Source organism: Diceros bicornis, chromosome X (assembly GCF_020826845.1).
Source record: "Diceros bicornis minor isolate mBicDic1 chromosome X, mDicBic1.mat.cur, whole genome shotgun sequence".
In the NCBI taxonomy this organism is placed as follows: Eukaryota; Metazoa; Chordata; class Mammalia; order Perissodactyla; family Rhinocerotidae; genus Diceros; species Diceros bicornis.
Genome location: NC_080781.1, coordinates 101,235,898 through 101,251,968, shown reverse-complemented (window position 1 = coordinate 101,251,968; position 16,071 = coordinate 101,235,898). Strand labels below are relative to the sequence as shown.

At 36.3% G+C, this 16,071-nt stretch overlaps 1 protein-coding gene across 2 annotated transcripts in view; it reads right to left on the bottom strand.

The window, feature by feature from the left end:
* COL4A5 (collagen type IV alpha 5 chain) overlaps positions 1-16,071 on the bottom strand; it is a 229,582-nt gene that overhangs the window by 7,538 nt on the left and 205,973 nt on the right. The window contains exons 42-48 of one of the 2 annotated variants that reach the window (XM_058536479.1): positions 15,881-15,889; positions 8,328-8,461; positions 5,448-5,520; positions 5,241-5,312; positions 4,035-4,163; positions 3,098-3,196; positions 1,394-1,606 (exon numbers count right to left, since the gene is read on the bottom strand). In XM_058536479.1, the coding sequence (XP_058392462.1) occupies positions 1,394-1,606; positions 3,098-3,196; positions 4,035-4,163; positions 5,241-5,312; positions 5,448-5,520; positions 8,328-8,461; positions 15,881-15,889 (729 nt within the window). The remainder of the gene's footprint in view (positions 1-1,393; positions 1,607-3,097; positions 3,197-4,034; positions 4,164-5,240; positions 5,313-5,447; positions 5,521-8,327; positions 8,462-15,880; positions 15,890-16,071) is intronic. The other variant, XM_058536480.1, reaches the window with a different exon arrangement.

Sequence of the window (16,071 nt, the reverse complement as noted above, 5' to 3'; positions counted from 1 at the left end):
ACAAACTGGATAGCAGATCCCTTTTTCTTTTTGCATTACATTTTTTAATTTCATGGTACTCAAAAACTTCTAATGGTTGCTATTGACTTGATAGGTCAGGGATTTGAAGTTTACAAGCTTGATTATGGGTATAAGTTAGACTCTGACAGTGAAAAGAGAATGGACTAAAAGGAGAAGAATTTTGTGGAAGAAAGACTAGAGAAAATTCTCTAAAAGATAAGATAAGAGTATTTTAACAATGAAGATTTGTCAATTATAAAATTAGAAAAAGAACATGTTACATAAAGAAACCAAAAGAAGGAAGGAAAAGTAGCAGAGGAAAGATGAAAAGAAGAAGAAAAGAAAAGTAGAAGAGGAAGAAGAAAATATTGGGCAAACTCCTACTTTATCTGGCTTCATAAAATGACCTGTGACTATTGGCTTCCTTGTAAGTGGACGTGACTACTCTAGTGGGCCAGAACCATCTGGCAGGCATGGCCATATGCCCTGGGAACAGTGCGCAGAGCAGACTTCTGGAGGTCTCTGTTGTTGCATAACTGTTTTCACAGAATGGCCCAGCTAAAGAGACCTCAGGAGGCCTCTTACCATGGAGACCGTAGAAGCTGAGAGCCCAGACTATCTTCTTAAATGTCTTTATGGAAGCAAAGGGGATAGTGATCCCTAAAATAGGTAGCCCCTGGTCAAAAAATGAGGCCTCAAAATCCAAAGTCACAATTCCAGAAAAAGAAATCTTGAGGATTGGAAGAGATCTTGAGAGTCATCTAGTCCAGCCTCATCCCATCAAGCAAACTGCCCACCCCAATATAAAGAAGATGTATGGGAACACATTAAATGAAGTGGTTATTATATGAAAATATTGTGCTTTATATAGTTTAAACTACTTTGATACTTTATAAAGCTAAGGCACTTATTTTAGGAACTATAAACTAGCATAATTAAGCAATCGACCTTACTTTCTTTGATCTAGAAACCAAGAGTCTCTTCAGAACTTATCTTTCAACTTGATGAAGACCAGTGTCAGAGAAGAGGAAACTATCTCCCATGAGTTATAAATACTGCCCACTCAAGCAGCTGCTATACTGTAGAGAGCCCAGGGAATCTGTTTCCTTAACAACTAAGCTAACAAAAGTAAATGTGGCCCTTTCCAAAACGTCTTCCTTTAGGCCAAGAATTGTACCTCACACTAGCTAATTAATGCTTTTAGTTTAAAGTTAAATATTATTTATTTAAAACTCACAGTGAATATATTCAGCTGCTCTTGACATGGTCTTCAATTTGGAAGCCCCAAAAGAATAGAGAGATGCACTTTGGCCAAGGCTACTCTAAAACCCAACAGGATTTTCAAAACAAAAAATAAAATGCATAGTAAGAAATAAGATGTCAATTATCTCACCCAAGTCTTGACCGTGTGCTCTTTTATTTCCTTGTACATACAGGAGAGAAAAGCCTTCATAAATCTGGGCAGTACCCTGCGGGCATTGTGGTGCATCTGTTGTCTGGCTGTGACGTGTGATGAGGAATCCATGGGCAACAGAGGAGATTCCAGGGGGACCTGGGGGACCTTGCAATCCATCTGGCCCGGGGGGACCATCCAAGCCACGGGTACCTATTTCCATGGAATCATCAGTATACAAGATTAAGTAAGCTCTGATCCACTATTATGGCTATTGACAAAACAAAATCTTTTGATTTCTTAATTTAGTCAATATTTATAGAATGTCTATCAAGGCATTGTCAGATATCATAGATTTGGGTAAAATACGGTCCCTGCCCTCAAAGAGATTTAAATATATTTTTTTTCTTCTGGAATTGGTTGACAACATTAGGCACTAAATAAATTCTGGGTGAAAGGAACATTAGATGGGAAGGAGTCGCTTATTTGGAGAGTCTGTATGTTATCTAGTCTCTTGCTGTACTAAGAGAGTCCAAATCCCATGACAAAATTTCAGCCTGCTGTTTTGTTCATCAAGGAGAAAGGAAGGGTGTGGATGCCATCAGTCTGCCAGCTTCAGTGCTGAAAAACATTTCCTTTGAATCTGTCTGAGGAATTATTCTCAGGCATACCTTTTTGTTTAGTGAATAAACAGGGCACTCTAAAGAAGCCTTTTCAAAACGTCTATTTTCAATCTACCGCTGTTTCCCTTTCTCCATTTAGCCTCTTGATTTGAGCTCATTTTAAAATTCTCGTTGTATATAGGCCTTTGGGCACTGTGTGTATAAATTTTCATTTTGGGGAAACTTCACAGCAATGCCCATATATGAGGAAGATGACACTAACTTGTTTCTTCCTTAGAAATGCAGTTAATGAAATGGCAGGATGTTGGTTCTAGGAAGGCCATGGGTATCACCACTCTGCCTTGTTGCCACTGATATATTTTGCCAATATAAACTCTTTGTTTATATAATTTAGAGTTATATTTATATTATCTAGAGCTGCTCACACATATTAATCTATTGAGTTCATGATCCTCTATTTCTTTTTTAGCAATCTTACTTCAGTGTATTTTTTATTGCAGGTTGACTCAAATTCTTTTTGGAAGTAGGCTGAGTACAGATTAGAAATCTAATAGATATCAATTCAATATTACCAGGAGCACCTATTAATGAGTGATCTCAAAAATCTGCATATCAATTTGTTATCTCAGTATAAGATGACACTATGACTCCCAAAGCTCTATGGGGGTCACTTAAAACGTACAATTATATTTACTGAATACTATGGGGGAATTACACTCTACTGTGGCATTTTCAAATGTGGAAAGAATCACAATGGTTTCAAGATGGTCACAGAATTTAAATCAACATATTGAAAATTACCAGAACAGGTGAGTACAGTGAGTACCTAGACAATCTTCATTTTGAGGAAAAGCCGAGTTTTCCAGTGCTTTAAACACATAAATAAAAATAACTTATCTATGCTTCTCTTACTCTGGCAAATCTCCTTGTATGCGCTACCTTATTTTTGCCCAGCAATAGATTCACCAGCTACCTGCACTCTCTCAAGAGGAGGCTCTTACAGCTCCAATTGGAGGCCACATGTCCAGTGGTCTCCCAGACTTAAAGACTAGTACCAGCAGCAGTGTTTTACTTGTCTCACCTGGCTGTCCTGGCAGACCTGGGTCTCCTTTGCGCCCTCCTGCACCATCAAAGCCAGGGAGTCCATTGCGTCCAGGATCTCCTGGAGGGCCAATCGGACCTATAGGAAAAAGAAATAGGGTTGTTTCCAAATGTGGGTAGAATAATTCCAAATCCAGACAGATCCAGGATACTGAAGGTCCCTGAGTGTCATAATCTGAATTCATAATCTGGTTTTGGCTTTAATCCAGATAAACAAAGGAATAGCTCAAATCCAAGACAAAAAAAAGCAGACAAGGATTTAGCTTTAGTTTTAAACAATCCTTTTTACCTTTGTGGAGATTCCCATAATATGGCAGTTGTGTTCTCTTTGCCTTCACAACAAGATAGAAGTTCAAGGCCCAAGTTTTGTTACCTATCCCACCATAGGTAAGGCTGTTACTGCCTGGTACACTTTATTTATGGAAAGACTGCCACTCAATCACTTAATAAGAGAGAAAGATTGAAGTTAGTTTCTAGCTTTCTTTTATAATCAAAATTGACTGCAAACATAGAGTCAAATGGCCAACTAGATAGGATTTAGTTTAAAAATAATGAGGCCTCACAGTGGGGAACTGATGGCCCACCAAATCAGCCGTCTATCATACTGGTGGTTGGGATAGAGAAAGCATCAGACCTTAAATGCATATTAATTTCATTACAAAGTTTTTTTTAACAACATTAACCTAATTGTTCAAATTAGAACAGCTAGAGGAACTAGAAGAAATCGGACTGGGCCTAAAAGAAATTAGGGCATGAGAAACGAACATTTTCAAGAAAAAAGGAAATGGGACCTGTGGTAGTCTGGTATTCTACAAGGTGCTGAGATTCCTATTGTCTGACACAAACTCTGACAAGTGAAAGGAGAACGAGGGAAATGTTCTCAAATAGATAAGCCTTAAAAAGATCTGCAAAGGTACCTGGTAAGCCTTGAGGTCCTGGTAGTCCTGGTAGACCTTTTAATCCAGGCTGGCCTGGGACCCCTGGCAGACCAGCGTCTCCTTTGATTATAATACTCTGTCCTGAAGGACCAGGTAATCCAGGGGGACCTAAGAGGTAAAGAGACACAAATTTGAAGGTAGGGAAGAGAAAGGTCAGAAGGAATGGATGCCAAAGTGACCTAGGCTCAGAAGAAGAATTAGTGTGAGAGAAGCAAGTTATATGTATTAGAATGTTGTCATGCCCCCAGAAATCTGTTTGGGAAAACTATCATTATCTCACATAGAAGACTGAAAAAATAAATAATTTTATTAGGATCAACGGAAAAATTAGGCATATTGTCCCTATTTTCAAGCCTTGAACCATGACTCGGTTACAAGAAAGTCTAATCCATTACAAATCCGTGAATACTGGTGCCAGGGGAAGACAATTCTATTTCCTGACAAGACCGTTCTGATTCTAATATCATTTGCAGTGCTTGTTTGTTGTACTTGTCAAGAGACCCACTGAACTAGAAGGGGAATTTAGCAGACGCTCTATTTCACAGTTTACAGGAAATCTCTATGAGGCTCTCAGCAAAAAGAACTGTTTTCATATCGAAAGTATACAAACAGGGCCGGCCCTGTGGCGCAAGCGGTTAAGTGCGCGCGCTCCGCTGCGGCTGCCCGGGGTTCGCTGGTTCGGATCCCGGGCGCGCACTGACGCACTGCTTGGCAAGCCATGCTGTGGCGGCGTCCCATATAAAGTGGAGGAAGATGGGCACAGATGTTAGCCCAGGGCCGTCTTCCTCAGCAAAAAAAGAGGAGGATTGGTGGATGTTAGCACAGGGCTGATCTCCTCACAAAAAAAAAAAAAAAAAAAAAAGTATACAAACATAGCTATGTGACTTGCTCTTGTGATCTGTTTAACTGAATATGGGAAACTTAGTATAAAGGCCAATAAAAATCTCAATGAAGCATTCTTGTTGATCCTGTATCTACCTTAAACTTAAAAGGTCTGCTCTAGATAGTACATTAATATAATAGAGAACTTGAGAGATCTGTAAATAGAGGAAGAGTCCTGCCTATTTCTCCTTAGTTGCTGGGGACTGAGACTCTGAACGTTTGGTTAAAAGGCAGAATGCAAACTTTCAAATTCTTCAATATGTTTAAGTATCAAGTATAACTAGCTCCAGGAATAAGTCTTACCTGGGGGGCCAATAAGTCCTGGATCCCCCTCAGGGCCAGTTGAACCAGGTATTCCACTGGGTCCTTTCATGCCTGCAAAGAAGATACATATAATTGCACAGCAAAGCAACAGAGCCACAGCCTTTACCCAGCCAAATCAGAAAAGGGGTATCTTGTCCCAAAGGAGTTTAATGTAAAGGGGGAACCTCAAAATATCTCTTCAAATACCTGGAAATCCTGGAACACCAGGGAGACCAGGATCTCCTTTCATTCCATTGAGACCTGGCCGGCCAGGATTACCCTGAGTAAATAAAATCGTTAATTTTAGAAAAAGATTGGGAGAGGAAGAAAGTGAGAGCATAGCTAGTATTGCATAGTGGTTTGTATCACTGGCTCTAGAGTCAAACTTCCAGGATCAAATCCCAATTTTGCCTCTTTTTAGCTTGTGTGACCTTGAGTTGATTATTTAACCTCTTTGATTCATAGTATTCTCACCTCTAACAGAGAAAATAATAGTATCTACTTCATGGGGTTGTTGTGAGGATTAAATGAGCTAGTTCACATTAAGTACTTAGAAAACTGATTGGCATGTGGTATGTACTTAATAAATGTGAGCTATTACTTTATTACCATTAACCAAAACCCTGAGGCTATAAGTGCTTGGATTAGAATCACAAGTGCAGAAATGATAAAGTCTGAAAAACTTAGCAAAAAACATAGTAGGGCTTGTTAATTAATTGGATTTGAGGGCCAAGAAAATTATGGGAAGAAGAAGAGTTGAAAATAACTCTAGTATGGATCTAAAGGAAGAATAAGTGTGGGAAGACGAAGCTCCTATTAGTAGGAATAAAAAAGAGGCAAGCCTGGAACATCTTATTATGCCAAAATGTAAGAAAGGGCTAAAAAGGGGGGTGGAGGGCATGTCAGAAAGACACAGGATCAGCTTGAAGGGATTCCCAAATATAGGACAATTTGAGCACCAAAATAAGTAATGATAGTTGAAAAAATTGTAAATTGTTGAAAAAAATGACAATTGATGAGTCCATACGATAATAAACAATAAATGGAAAAGAAAGGAGGTTCTTGCTTACAGTAGGCCCGACTAGTATATGCAGAAGTAGTGTTACAGTTGGAAAATTATGATTTGCCACCATCCCAGTATTGATTGGCTGAGGCAAAAATCATAAACAGATGTTAAATCTAAGGGGAAATTTTGATGAGGAGCAGTATATTTGCATGATCTTAAGGTACCTTCTCATAGTTGTGCTTATTAGTTACAAGGGGAAAAATAGTAACCATATAGTGGAGAAACCAGATAACAACTTGATGGGGCGATCAAAATTAAGATCACCAATGAGGAGCAGATGAACATCGTGGGTCTCCATATCTGAGAAGGACACAACGTCACTTATGTAGTATTCCAGCTGGGAATGCATAAGTTGAATCTAATTGTGAAGAAACAGCACACAAAAGAAATGCTCTATTTTTTAAAACCTGGGAAGGGGCTACATTTCTTCAAAAATGTCAAGGTCATGAAAGAAAAATATAGGGTTTAGAAACTGTTTCAGATTAAGGGAGAATAAAGAGATCTGACAGTTAAACGCAATGCACGATTTGGTCTGGATCCTATATTGGAGGGGAAAAATGGTATAAAGGACATTACTAGGTCAATTGACACAATTGGAATATGTAAGGTAGAAATAAAAAGTATTATATTGATGTTCAACATCCTGAAGTTGATAACTGTACTGTAGTTATATAAAAGAATGTCTTTAAACTTAGGAAATCTTATGGACTGAGGTATTTAGTGGTAAAGGGGCATGATAGATGCAATTTACTCTCAAATGTTTCAGAAAAAATATATAATTATACATATTATTACATATATAAATATGTTATGTAATATTAAATAATATATTAAGTTAAATAAACATTAAATAATACATACATATTATTACATATATAAATATGTAATAAATTAAATATAATAAATATATAAATAAATACAAATATATAATTATACACACACACATAACATACATACAGAGAGCAAATGGGGCAAAACGTTAACAATTGGTCCATCTGGGTAAATGACACATGGGAGGTTTTTCACCATTCTTGCAATTTTTCTATAAGTTTAACATTATTTCCAAATAAAAAATTAGAAAAAGCGCAAATGTAAGAACTAGCTTGCACAAAAGAAAATGAATAGAACTTGACAAAACTAGATTTATCAAATGTTGGTATCAGGAAGTAGTCTTGAATCAGGCATGTGAATTGGAAGTACAATGGGAAATGAATGAGATGGTGAGTGAGTAGAGAATGAACAAAGAGAGGACTAAAATTTGAAGTCTAGGTGTCTAGAAGAATAGTGATGACATGGGAAAAAAGGTTAGTTGTTGGAAAGCTTTAAGGGCCCCTTCCTTAGATTGTTTTTTTTCTGCTATAAAGCAGCCATCAGAGTTAAAAGCCTGAGCTTAGACTGTGTTGGCTGCCAAATCTAATAGCAATCCCCCTGAATGAATGGGGGAAGCTTTGAGGATCCATAAAGAGCATGTGACTTTCTGTGTCACTCAAACCAAGGTGGAAAGCACATGAATATAGACGTGGGGATATACTATTATTCTTTTTTTACAGGTGAAGACAGAAACCCAAAGTGTCTATCTGCCTTCCTCATAGACACAAAGCAGAAGTGTGCAGTGGAGCTGAAATTTGACCCTAAATCTAATTTCAAAGTCTAAAATATCCTGACTCACCATAACTGCTTCCCTATGGGTGGACTCATCCACACGCAATGCTCTGATATATATGTCTACTTTTATAAATTTACTTTCACTGAAATGAATGTTTCTCAAATCTAAATACTATACAAACCAAAGACTCCAGGTAAAGTATCATTTGAGGAACTCAATAACTGTAAGGTAGCAAAGTCCCTTTCGTTGGAAGAAGATAGGAAACTTGCCTTTTTCTTTCTTTGTAATTCACCAATGAGCCATGCATAGGGCCTTGACCAGTAAATGCTAATTAAAATAATGCAGTTTAGAATTCTCATTTTAAATGCAAACACCCACACCCCTTTCTCATCAAATATCTACTCCCATTTCCTACCTGGGGTCCTGGTGGTCCTTGATCTCCTTTCAAACCAGGCAAACCAGGTTGTCCAGGTTGGCCTGGGTTTCCTCTCTCTCCTTTAATACCTCCATTTCCAGGGAGACCCCGGGGACCTTCCGGACCTGGTAGACCTTGATAATGCACAACAAAGGACCGCATTTCAGTATAACATAAGAGTAGCATAAAAGTCAGGCTATTAAAATCAGTCATCTAAATCCTATTAGTTTGCATAATATAATTCAGACAACACTAAAATATAAGACCTATGCTGATTCTCTTTCTAATGTAAATTGGGCTGGGTTCTTTTTGTTATTAACACTGGTTAGCAGACTCTTTTAGTTTGCATTTTATTATATATTAAATCCAATAAGTTCATATCTAAAGAAAGGACTCAGGACATTGTAAGAAAGATTGCTTCTATAACCCCTAACTAAGCGTTTGATTTAAGTGAAACAAAACAGATACTACAGGGCACTGTTCTCAAATTGGAGCATGCATCAGAAACCCCAGAAGAGCTTGTTAAAACAGATTCCTGTGCTTACCCCCAGAGTTTTGAATTCAGTAAGGTTGGGGAGGGGCCCAAGAATTTGCATTTTAACAAGTGCCCTGTAGATAATCAAGGGCCATGTAGCTAAAGCTGCTGGTTCCAGACTACACTTTAAGAATCACTGCTGTAGGGAAATCGGGGATTCAAGCCATTTGTCTCATTGTGATTAAACTCAAATTGCATTATTTGTAAGTAGTTACTTTTACTCACCTTCTATTATTACGCAATTAAGACAGTTATTTAAGCAAACTGTTTCATTTCAATTTAGTGGCATGCTTAATACTTAATGGGAATATTTTAAAGTGTCAGAAATTTATTGATTCAATATAGTACTTTTGAATTTATTTTAAAAATGTTTTCATATTCTTTGTTTTAAATATTTTTGAAGAAAAATAAAGAATTCTGCATGTATCTTGTGAATAAATAAAATAATTTAAAATAAGATTTTGTTAAGCTCTTTTCCCTATACCATGTTTTCAATTTTTCTTTCTAAAGATACCAGATCCATTAAGCAACCAAAGAGATCTTATCAATGGCCACATATTTGTCGCTAGGTGGGAAATAGCTGTTACTTGCTTGCAGAGTGCTAAGTAGTTGCTGAGGCTGGGACTAAGTAGAGGACTACTTAGAAAATAATTATGGGGGCCAGCCCCATGGCCTAGTGGTTAAGTTTGGCATGTTCCACCTGAGCGGCCTGGGTTCAGATCCCGGGCGCAGACCTACACCACTCATCAGCCATGCTGTGGTGGCAACCCACATACAAAAGAGAGGAAGACTGGCACAGATGTCAGCTCAGGGCTAATCTTCCTCAAGCAAAAAAAAAAAAAGGAAAAGGTAAAAAAAGAAAAGAATTATGAAGCCCTAAATAATGAATAGCCAATAGTTAGCACTTATACCTTCTCTCCTCTTTCGTTGGTTTTGACAAAAAAGGAAGATATCTAGGGATTATTTTTGAAGGAAGTATCATAGACATATGAATTTAGAATACTGAGTTCATGCTTATGTATGAACAAAGGGTCACCTTATTGATCTGAAATAAAATTTGGACTTAAGTTCTCTTAAGACCCAGAATCAATGGCTACATGCTAACAAGGCAACATGGCATACGGACTATGAATGCTGGACTATGGAGCTAGAATGCTGGGTTGGAATCCTAGCTCCATTAATCATTAGCTGTCTGACCTTAGCAAGTTTATTAATCTCCTTGGCCTCAATTTCCTCTTCTTTAAAATGGAAATAAGAATAGTGCCTACTTTATCAGGCTGTTCCAAGGATTAAATAAGACAATATGCATAAATTATTTAACAGAGTGCCTGGCACATAGTAAGAACTATGTAAGAGGGTTTTTAAAATTATCATTATTATTGTTATTATCTTCATTATTAGTAAAACTGAAGGTAAGAACATATCTTTAAAATATGAGCCCAGTTTTTAATCTTTCACCTATTTCTATGTGATTTCATAATATAACACTACTCTATTTGGCACATGAGAAAAAGGAAGCAGGCCCACAACAGTACAGCAATTGTTTTATCTTGAAACAGTTTAAATCATATAGTCTCCCTAGCCCAGCTACCAGACAGACACACTCAGAAATTCCCTTCCCAATCATAAAGAAAGGGTTGGGGTACTTTGCATTTAAACAAACAAACAAAAACAACTGCTGAGTTCAAACTCCCTAGATAGGGTTTTCTAAGCAAAATTGTTAGTTTCATCCATAATGTATAATTTGGACTAGAAATTAGGTAGCAAGTCAGCTTACTAAGAGAAAAATAAACTGTCTGTGAATCAGCCTAACAATGACAAGGAAAGATTAAGAGAGGAAAAAAAAGGAATCTCTTATGACCCTCTTTTCCAGTCTGAAATGTAATCACAACATTGTCATCATTTGAAAAAAAACTAGGCATGTTATGGGCATTGCTCTTTTTGTAATTAAGAGGAAATATTGGGAAATTTACATGTTATTAATTCAGATCTGCTGTTCTAGAGTCTTTCAAATTTAAACTAGTGAATTTGCTAATGACATAAGGGACATACAAGTTTTATTTTTAACAGTACTCAAGAGTTACTTTCTTTCATTACTGAAAACAGCCATGAAAACACAGATCAGAGCAATCTCGGGCAACAAAAATTCGAAAAAGTAAAATCAATATGTAAAGATTACAAATGGGCCAGATGCGTGCCTAAATATCTTAATGCAATCTTAAAGAAAAAATAGGTGTATTTCCATTTAAATTTCAACATGTATTTATGTATTGATTACCCATTAGAAATAATTGAAACCACAAAGACCTAATGTCTTTTCAAATTTGATCATAAACAAGTCACATTACCTTCACCAAAATGTTAAATACCTGAGCAGTATTTGAGGATAATGGTACTCTTCAATGACTTCTGAATTATAGCAAAAAAAGTGCATTTCTCTTATGACACATACAAAGCATTAAAAAAAAAAAAAAAGAATTGACCAGTGAAGAGTCTAACCTTGAAAACCTGGGAAGATCAGAGTTCACCAAAGCCCAAAGATCGATGTTAGCAGTATCAGACATCACACAGTACAAAATAAGATTATGAGTTAGAAGTGGTTCACATTATAGCACAAGTTAAACAATAATCCTCTTTGCCAGCATTTCTTATACCTACAGCGTAATCAGTATGCAAACAGAACCATAAAGGAGTATAGAGAGCCAAACATTTTCAAATAGAGCTCATTCTAGGAAATAAGCTGCTAGTTTTCATTATCCAAAAAATGGAAAACTCTACTGAAGACATCATGTTAACACTGCTACTGTGGCTTTCCAAAAGTTAGCATCTCAAAACATTAAAGTTGGCAAGATAGTACCATTTCACTGATAGCCTTCCATTCCTTTCACAAAGGGATAATTTTGGATATATGTTTGAGTTTATCTTGGTCTCTTCCATCTTTTAGTAGAAGACATGAGGTGCAAATTTCTTATGTTCAGACTGCCCCAAGGAGATATAACTTTAGTTAACTTTAAAGGCCTCATTAGACAAAAATACAAAGATCATAGGTGACTAAATAGAGAAATTAAAACATGAGTCTACAATGGCCACTACCTACTGTACTTCTGTTTGTCTTCTTTGAAAATCATTCCATGAAGTCACATTCTTATTTTTTGTCATAATTCATCAAGAGGCTTTCTTCTGTGTATTATTACTTGTAACAAATTACTCAAAAAGAAAACATCAATATATACTTTTTCAGGCCGACCCCGTGGCTTAACGGTTAAGTGTGCGCGCTCCGCAACTGGCGGCCCGGGTTCGGATCCCGGGTGCGCACCGACGCACCACTCCTCTGGCCATGCTGAGGCCGCGTCCCACATATAGTAACTAGAAGGCTGTGTGACCATGACATACAACTATCTACTGGGGATTTGGGGAAAAATGAAAAAGGAGGAGGATTGGCAATAGGTGTTAGCTCAGAGCTGGTCTTCCTCAGCAAAAAGAGGAGGATTAGCATGGATGTTAGCTCAGGGCTGATTTTCCTCACACAAAAAAAATAATAATAAATAAATATATATTTTTTCACCATTGAACTTGAAAATAAAGAGTTGGCCAAAAATGTGAAGACCATCAGTGAAGAGGTGCTTTAAAATATTTTGGCATGCAATACCCCACCCCAAACCACAGATAATATCATATTTACTTTATTCTTATTCAATGTACATATTAAACCAGGCTATTAACTATTAAAAGAAGGATCACTAAATAAAAAATAAAAAGCTTACAAGTAGGACAACCCTTGGTTAATGTTAATTGACTATAAACACAATTTTCTTTTCTTACAAGTCTTGCTATGATTTATAAACACTGAGGTTAGCAGAGAGACTAAATTGTGCTAGAGCACTGACTCCCAAGAATTAGAAAACCTAGGATCTCTTCTTGGCTCTACTACTTACATCTATGGAATTTTGGGCAATTCAATCCCCCTGAGCTTGTTTTTTCACCCACATAATGGTAATAGTGTTGTCTGCCCTAATCTCCCTTGTAGAGTTGTTTTAAAGATCAAATTTAATTTTTAAAATATTGACCTGATATCTGCCATTTGCAAGTTGCTACAGGGAACACAAAGATTAGCTAGACCCAAAATCTGCTCTCAAGGAGCTTACAATAAAAGTAAATTATATGATGTAAATGGTGGCATGTCATCATATAACTATAAAACACTACCATTACTGCTTAGTAATAAAGCTTTGAAAGCATTTGATAATTTGAAATTCAGAAGGCTAAAAATCGGCTTCTGTTTGTTTAAATGGTCTCTAAACCACATACAGCAAACTGACTCAAGACAACACTTGGAGCAGAGTCTGGCCACACAATTAGTTAAATAAATTAGAATTCTTATTCCTAGATAATTCAGTTTGAGTAAAGACATTTTATATATAGTAAAGACATTTGTGTTTGATACACAAGGACCAATAACAAGAATTCTTAGAAAATACATCATTGAAATATATGATATTTCAGTCTGAATAAGTAATACGGAAAACTTCAGATCACATCATAGCAAAACTTCTAAGATTTTAATTTCTAAAAGGTAACATTTTAATGAGTTATATGCCAAGTCAATTTTGTACATGAGGCTCTTATTCCATTATTTCCCAAAGGACCTAACAAAGTTTGGAAAACAAAATAAAATTATAAATCTAAAGTCTTGTACATAAGTGGTAATAACTAAATATAAGCTGATGAATTGATTGGTATATCTTAAGTCCAGTTTCCACTTAAGATTGTAGTCTTTAACTGTTGCAAAGAAGAGAACAGTGCAGATACCAGGTTCCATTAACTATGTAATTTAGAGTACATCTGGTAAATAAGAAGTTGTCAAATTGGTTTTAAAGTAATGTGGCTACTTTCCCATTTCTTCTTTGAATATATTCTGGTGCCTCAGAAGAAAACAATCCTCTTCTAGCTGACAGTAAAGTCTGGAAGAGATCAAGACAGCCGACTTCTATGCAAGTCAGACAGTGGAGGACCCAAAATCACTTAAAAGTATATCCTAGTCCTCTCTTTATCTCGGTGATAGTTAAATAGCATGCACTTGTCTTAACCTTTTTGATGACATCCATTTAGGAAAAGCACAAGAAGTAGTTAGTAGGGGCTGATGGAGCTTTTGAAGTAACAGAAAACAAGAAAGTGGAGGCAGGGCCCAGTTTGCTATGGCTAAGAGTCTCCTAAAATGGCAGAAGCAGCTTTGCTTTATCACTTACCATATTTATAACTAGAATAAGAGGCCAGATAAGTATCAAACAATACAACTGCCTTTCTGGAAGGATGATACGTGTTACTAGTAGAAAAGACACTTAACTGAGCATTGGGGAGCCCTAAGTCAGATTTTCAGCTATGCCAGTAACTAACAATATAACCTTGAGCAAGCTTCTTAACCTCTTGGGCCTCAGTTTTCTCATATGTGACAAAGACTCTTTCCTTGACTAAACTTTAGAAAGGATCCTCTGAGACCTCTTCTCAACTAGGCCTCATCCTTGGGTCCTGTCCTTGGTCTGCTGAGGCCAGTTTTAGCAAGAATCCTGCTAAGTCAGTTTAGGGAGAGTCCCCCCACCCTTGATATTCAATCAAGTTACTCATCCCCCATCCTTGATGTCTAAGTCCCTGGCCTGCCTTTAGCAAGTATTCTATTAGTCCAGTTTAGCAAGAATCTGCCTACCCTTGATGTCCTCTTCTTAGTAATTTTTCATCCACTGACTCTCTCACTCTGCTAGTTGACTATAAATCCCCACTTTTCTTGTTGTATTCAGAGTTGAGCTCAGTCTCTCTCCCTTGTTGCAACAGTCTCTCCCCTATTACAATAGTCTTGAATAAAATCTGTCTTGCAATCTTCAACAAGTGTCTGGTGAAAAATATCTCTTTGACAGGTGTAAAATTTAGGTCACTTCTAGATTGGATACTCTATGGTTCTATGAAATAATGGGTTAGTGGGGGAGTAAGAAACTAGGGAATCCCTTCAGATAGAGATAGATGGCTTCCTAAAAAGACTCCTGAAAAATTAAGAATTTTAAATTCATAAGAAGAAAAAATTTCCCACAATTCCCAATAGCCAGAACTCAAAAGTATACTTTTTCCTCTTTTAGTTCCTCTTTAGAAATTTGAAAAGGGCTATTTATCTTGAATAATAATGAACACATTCAGATATTTGTGGCTCTTTTCACTCCTGATTAGGTGAACATCTTTCACTATGACTCAGCAATTTTCAACTGGGTAGCTCTTGGTAACTGTTCTTTGTTGTGTACTGTTTTTATGTGTATGAGGAAAATAAGATTAAAAAGCTTCTAATCTGTACTGGTTGCATTGAATTTTTTTTTTTACTCTGTGTCTATTAGTCCATTTTCATAGCAGTAGAATTTAGAACTTTGTGATAACCCAAAATGTGAAGATGGGATGATTTGAAAAATTACAAGAGGTATGGCAAGTCAAGAATTGCATATTTTAAGGATCTGATAATACATATTATTGTTTAAAAAATAGTGCCTTTTTGAAGTATAGTTCAATTTCATTTACATTAACAGATATAAGGCAAAAATAAGGAATATTCTCTACTCTAAAGGTAAAATACTATACAATACACTTTTGGGTACTATAAATTTTCAGCTAAAAATGACACAAATATATGAATTTTAAAATGTTAAATTAGTTTTCCTAATTAGGTAATTTGGGGTTATTACAATAGATAGAAACACTGGACTCTACAAGTTCCTGACAACTTTCAGAGATAGACCAACATGTAAGAACTGAATTGGCATATGCTCTTAAAATATACTCAAACACTTGAAACCATTAGGTACAGGTGTATATATAGTGTATGTGTGTGTATATATATATATACACACACATACACACACATATACATACATACATATATATATGTATATATAAATATATATACACACATACGTATAAATACATATAAAAATATAAGAAATGTTTCAAACTTCATGCAGTTACTACTTTGAGTTAAGGAGCTAACCTGTAGGACCTGGATAGGGATCAAAGTTCACCAGGGCCCAATGTCATCATTAACAAAAAGGAAAAATATCAAAATTGTTAGAAATATCAAGAAACTAAAGCATTATACTAACATCTTTCAAGTTAAACTTTAATTCAATAAAAGAATACACAAAGTTCATATTCATGCACCTATATATAAACCAAATTATC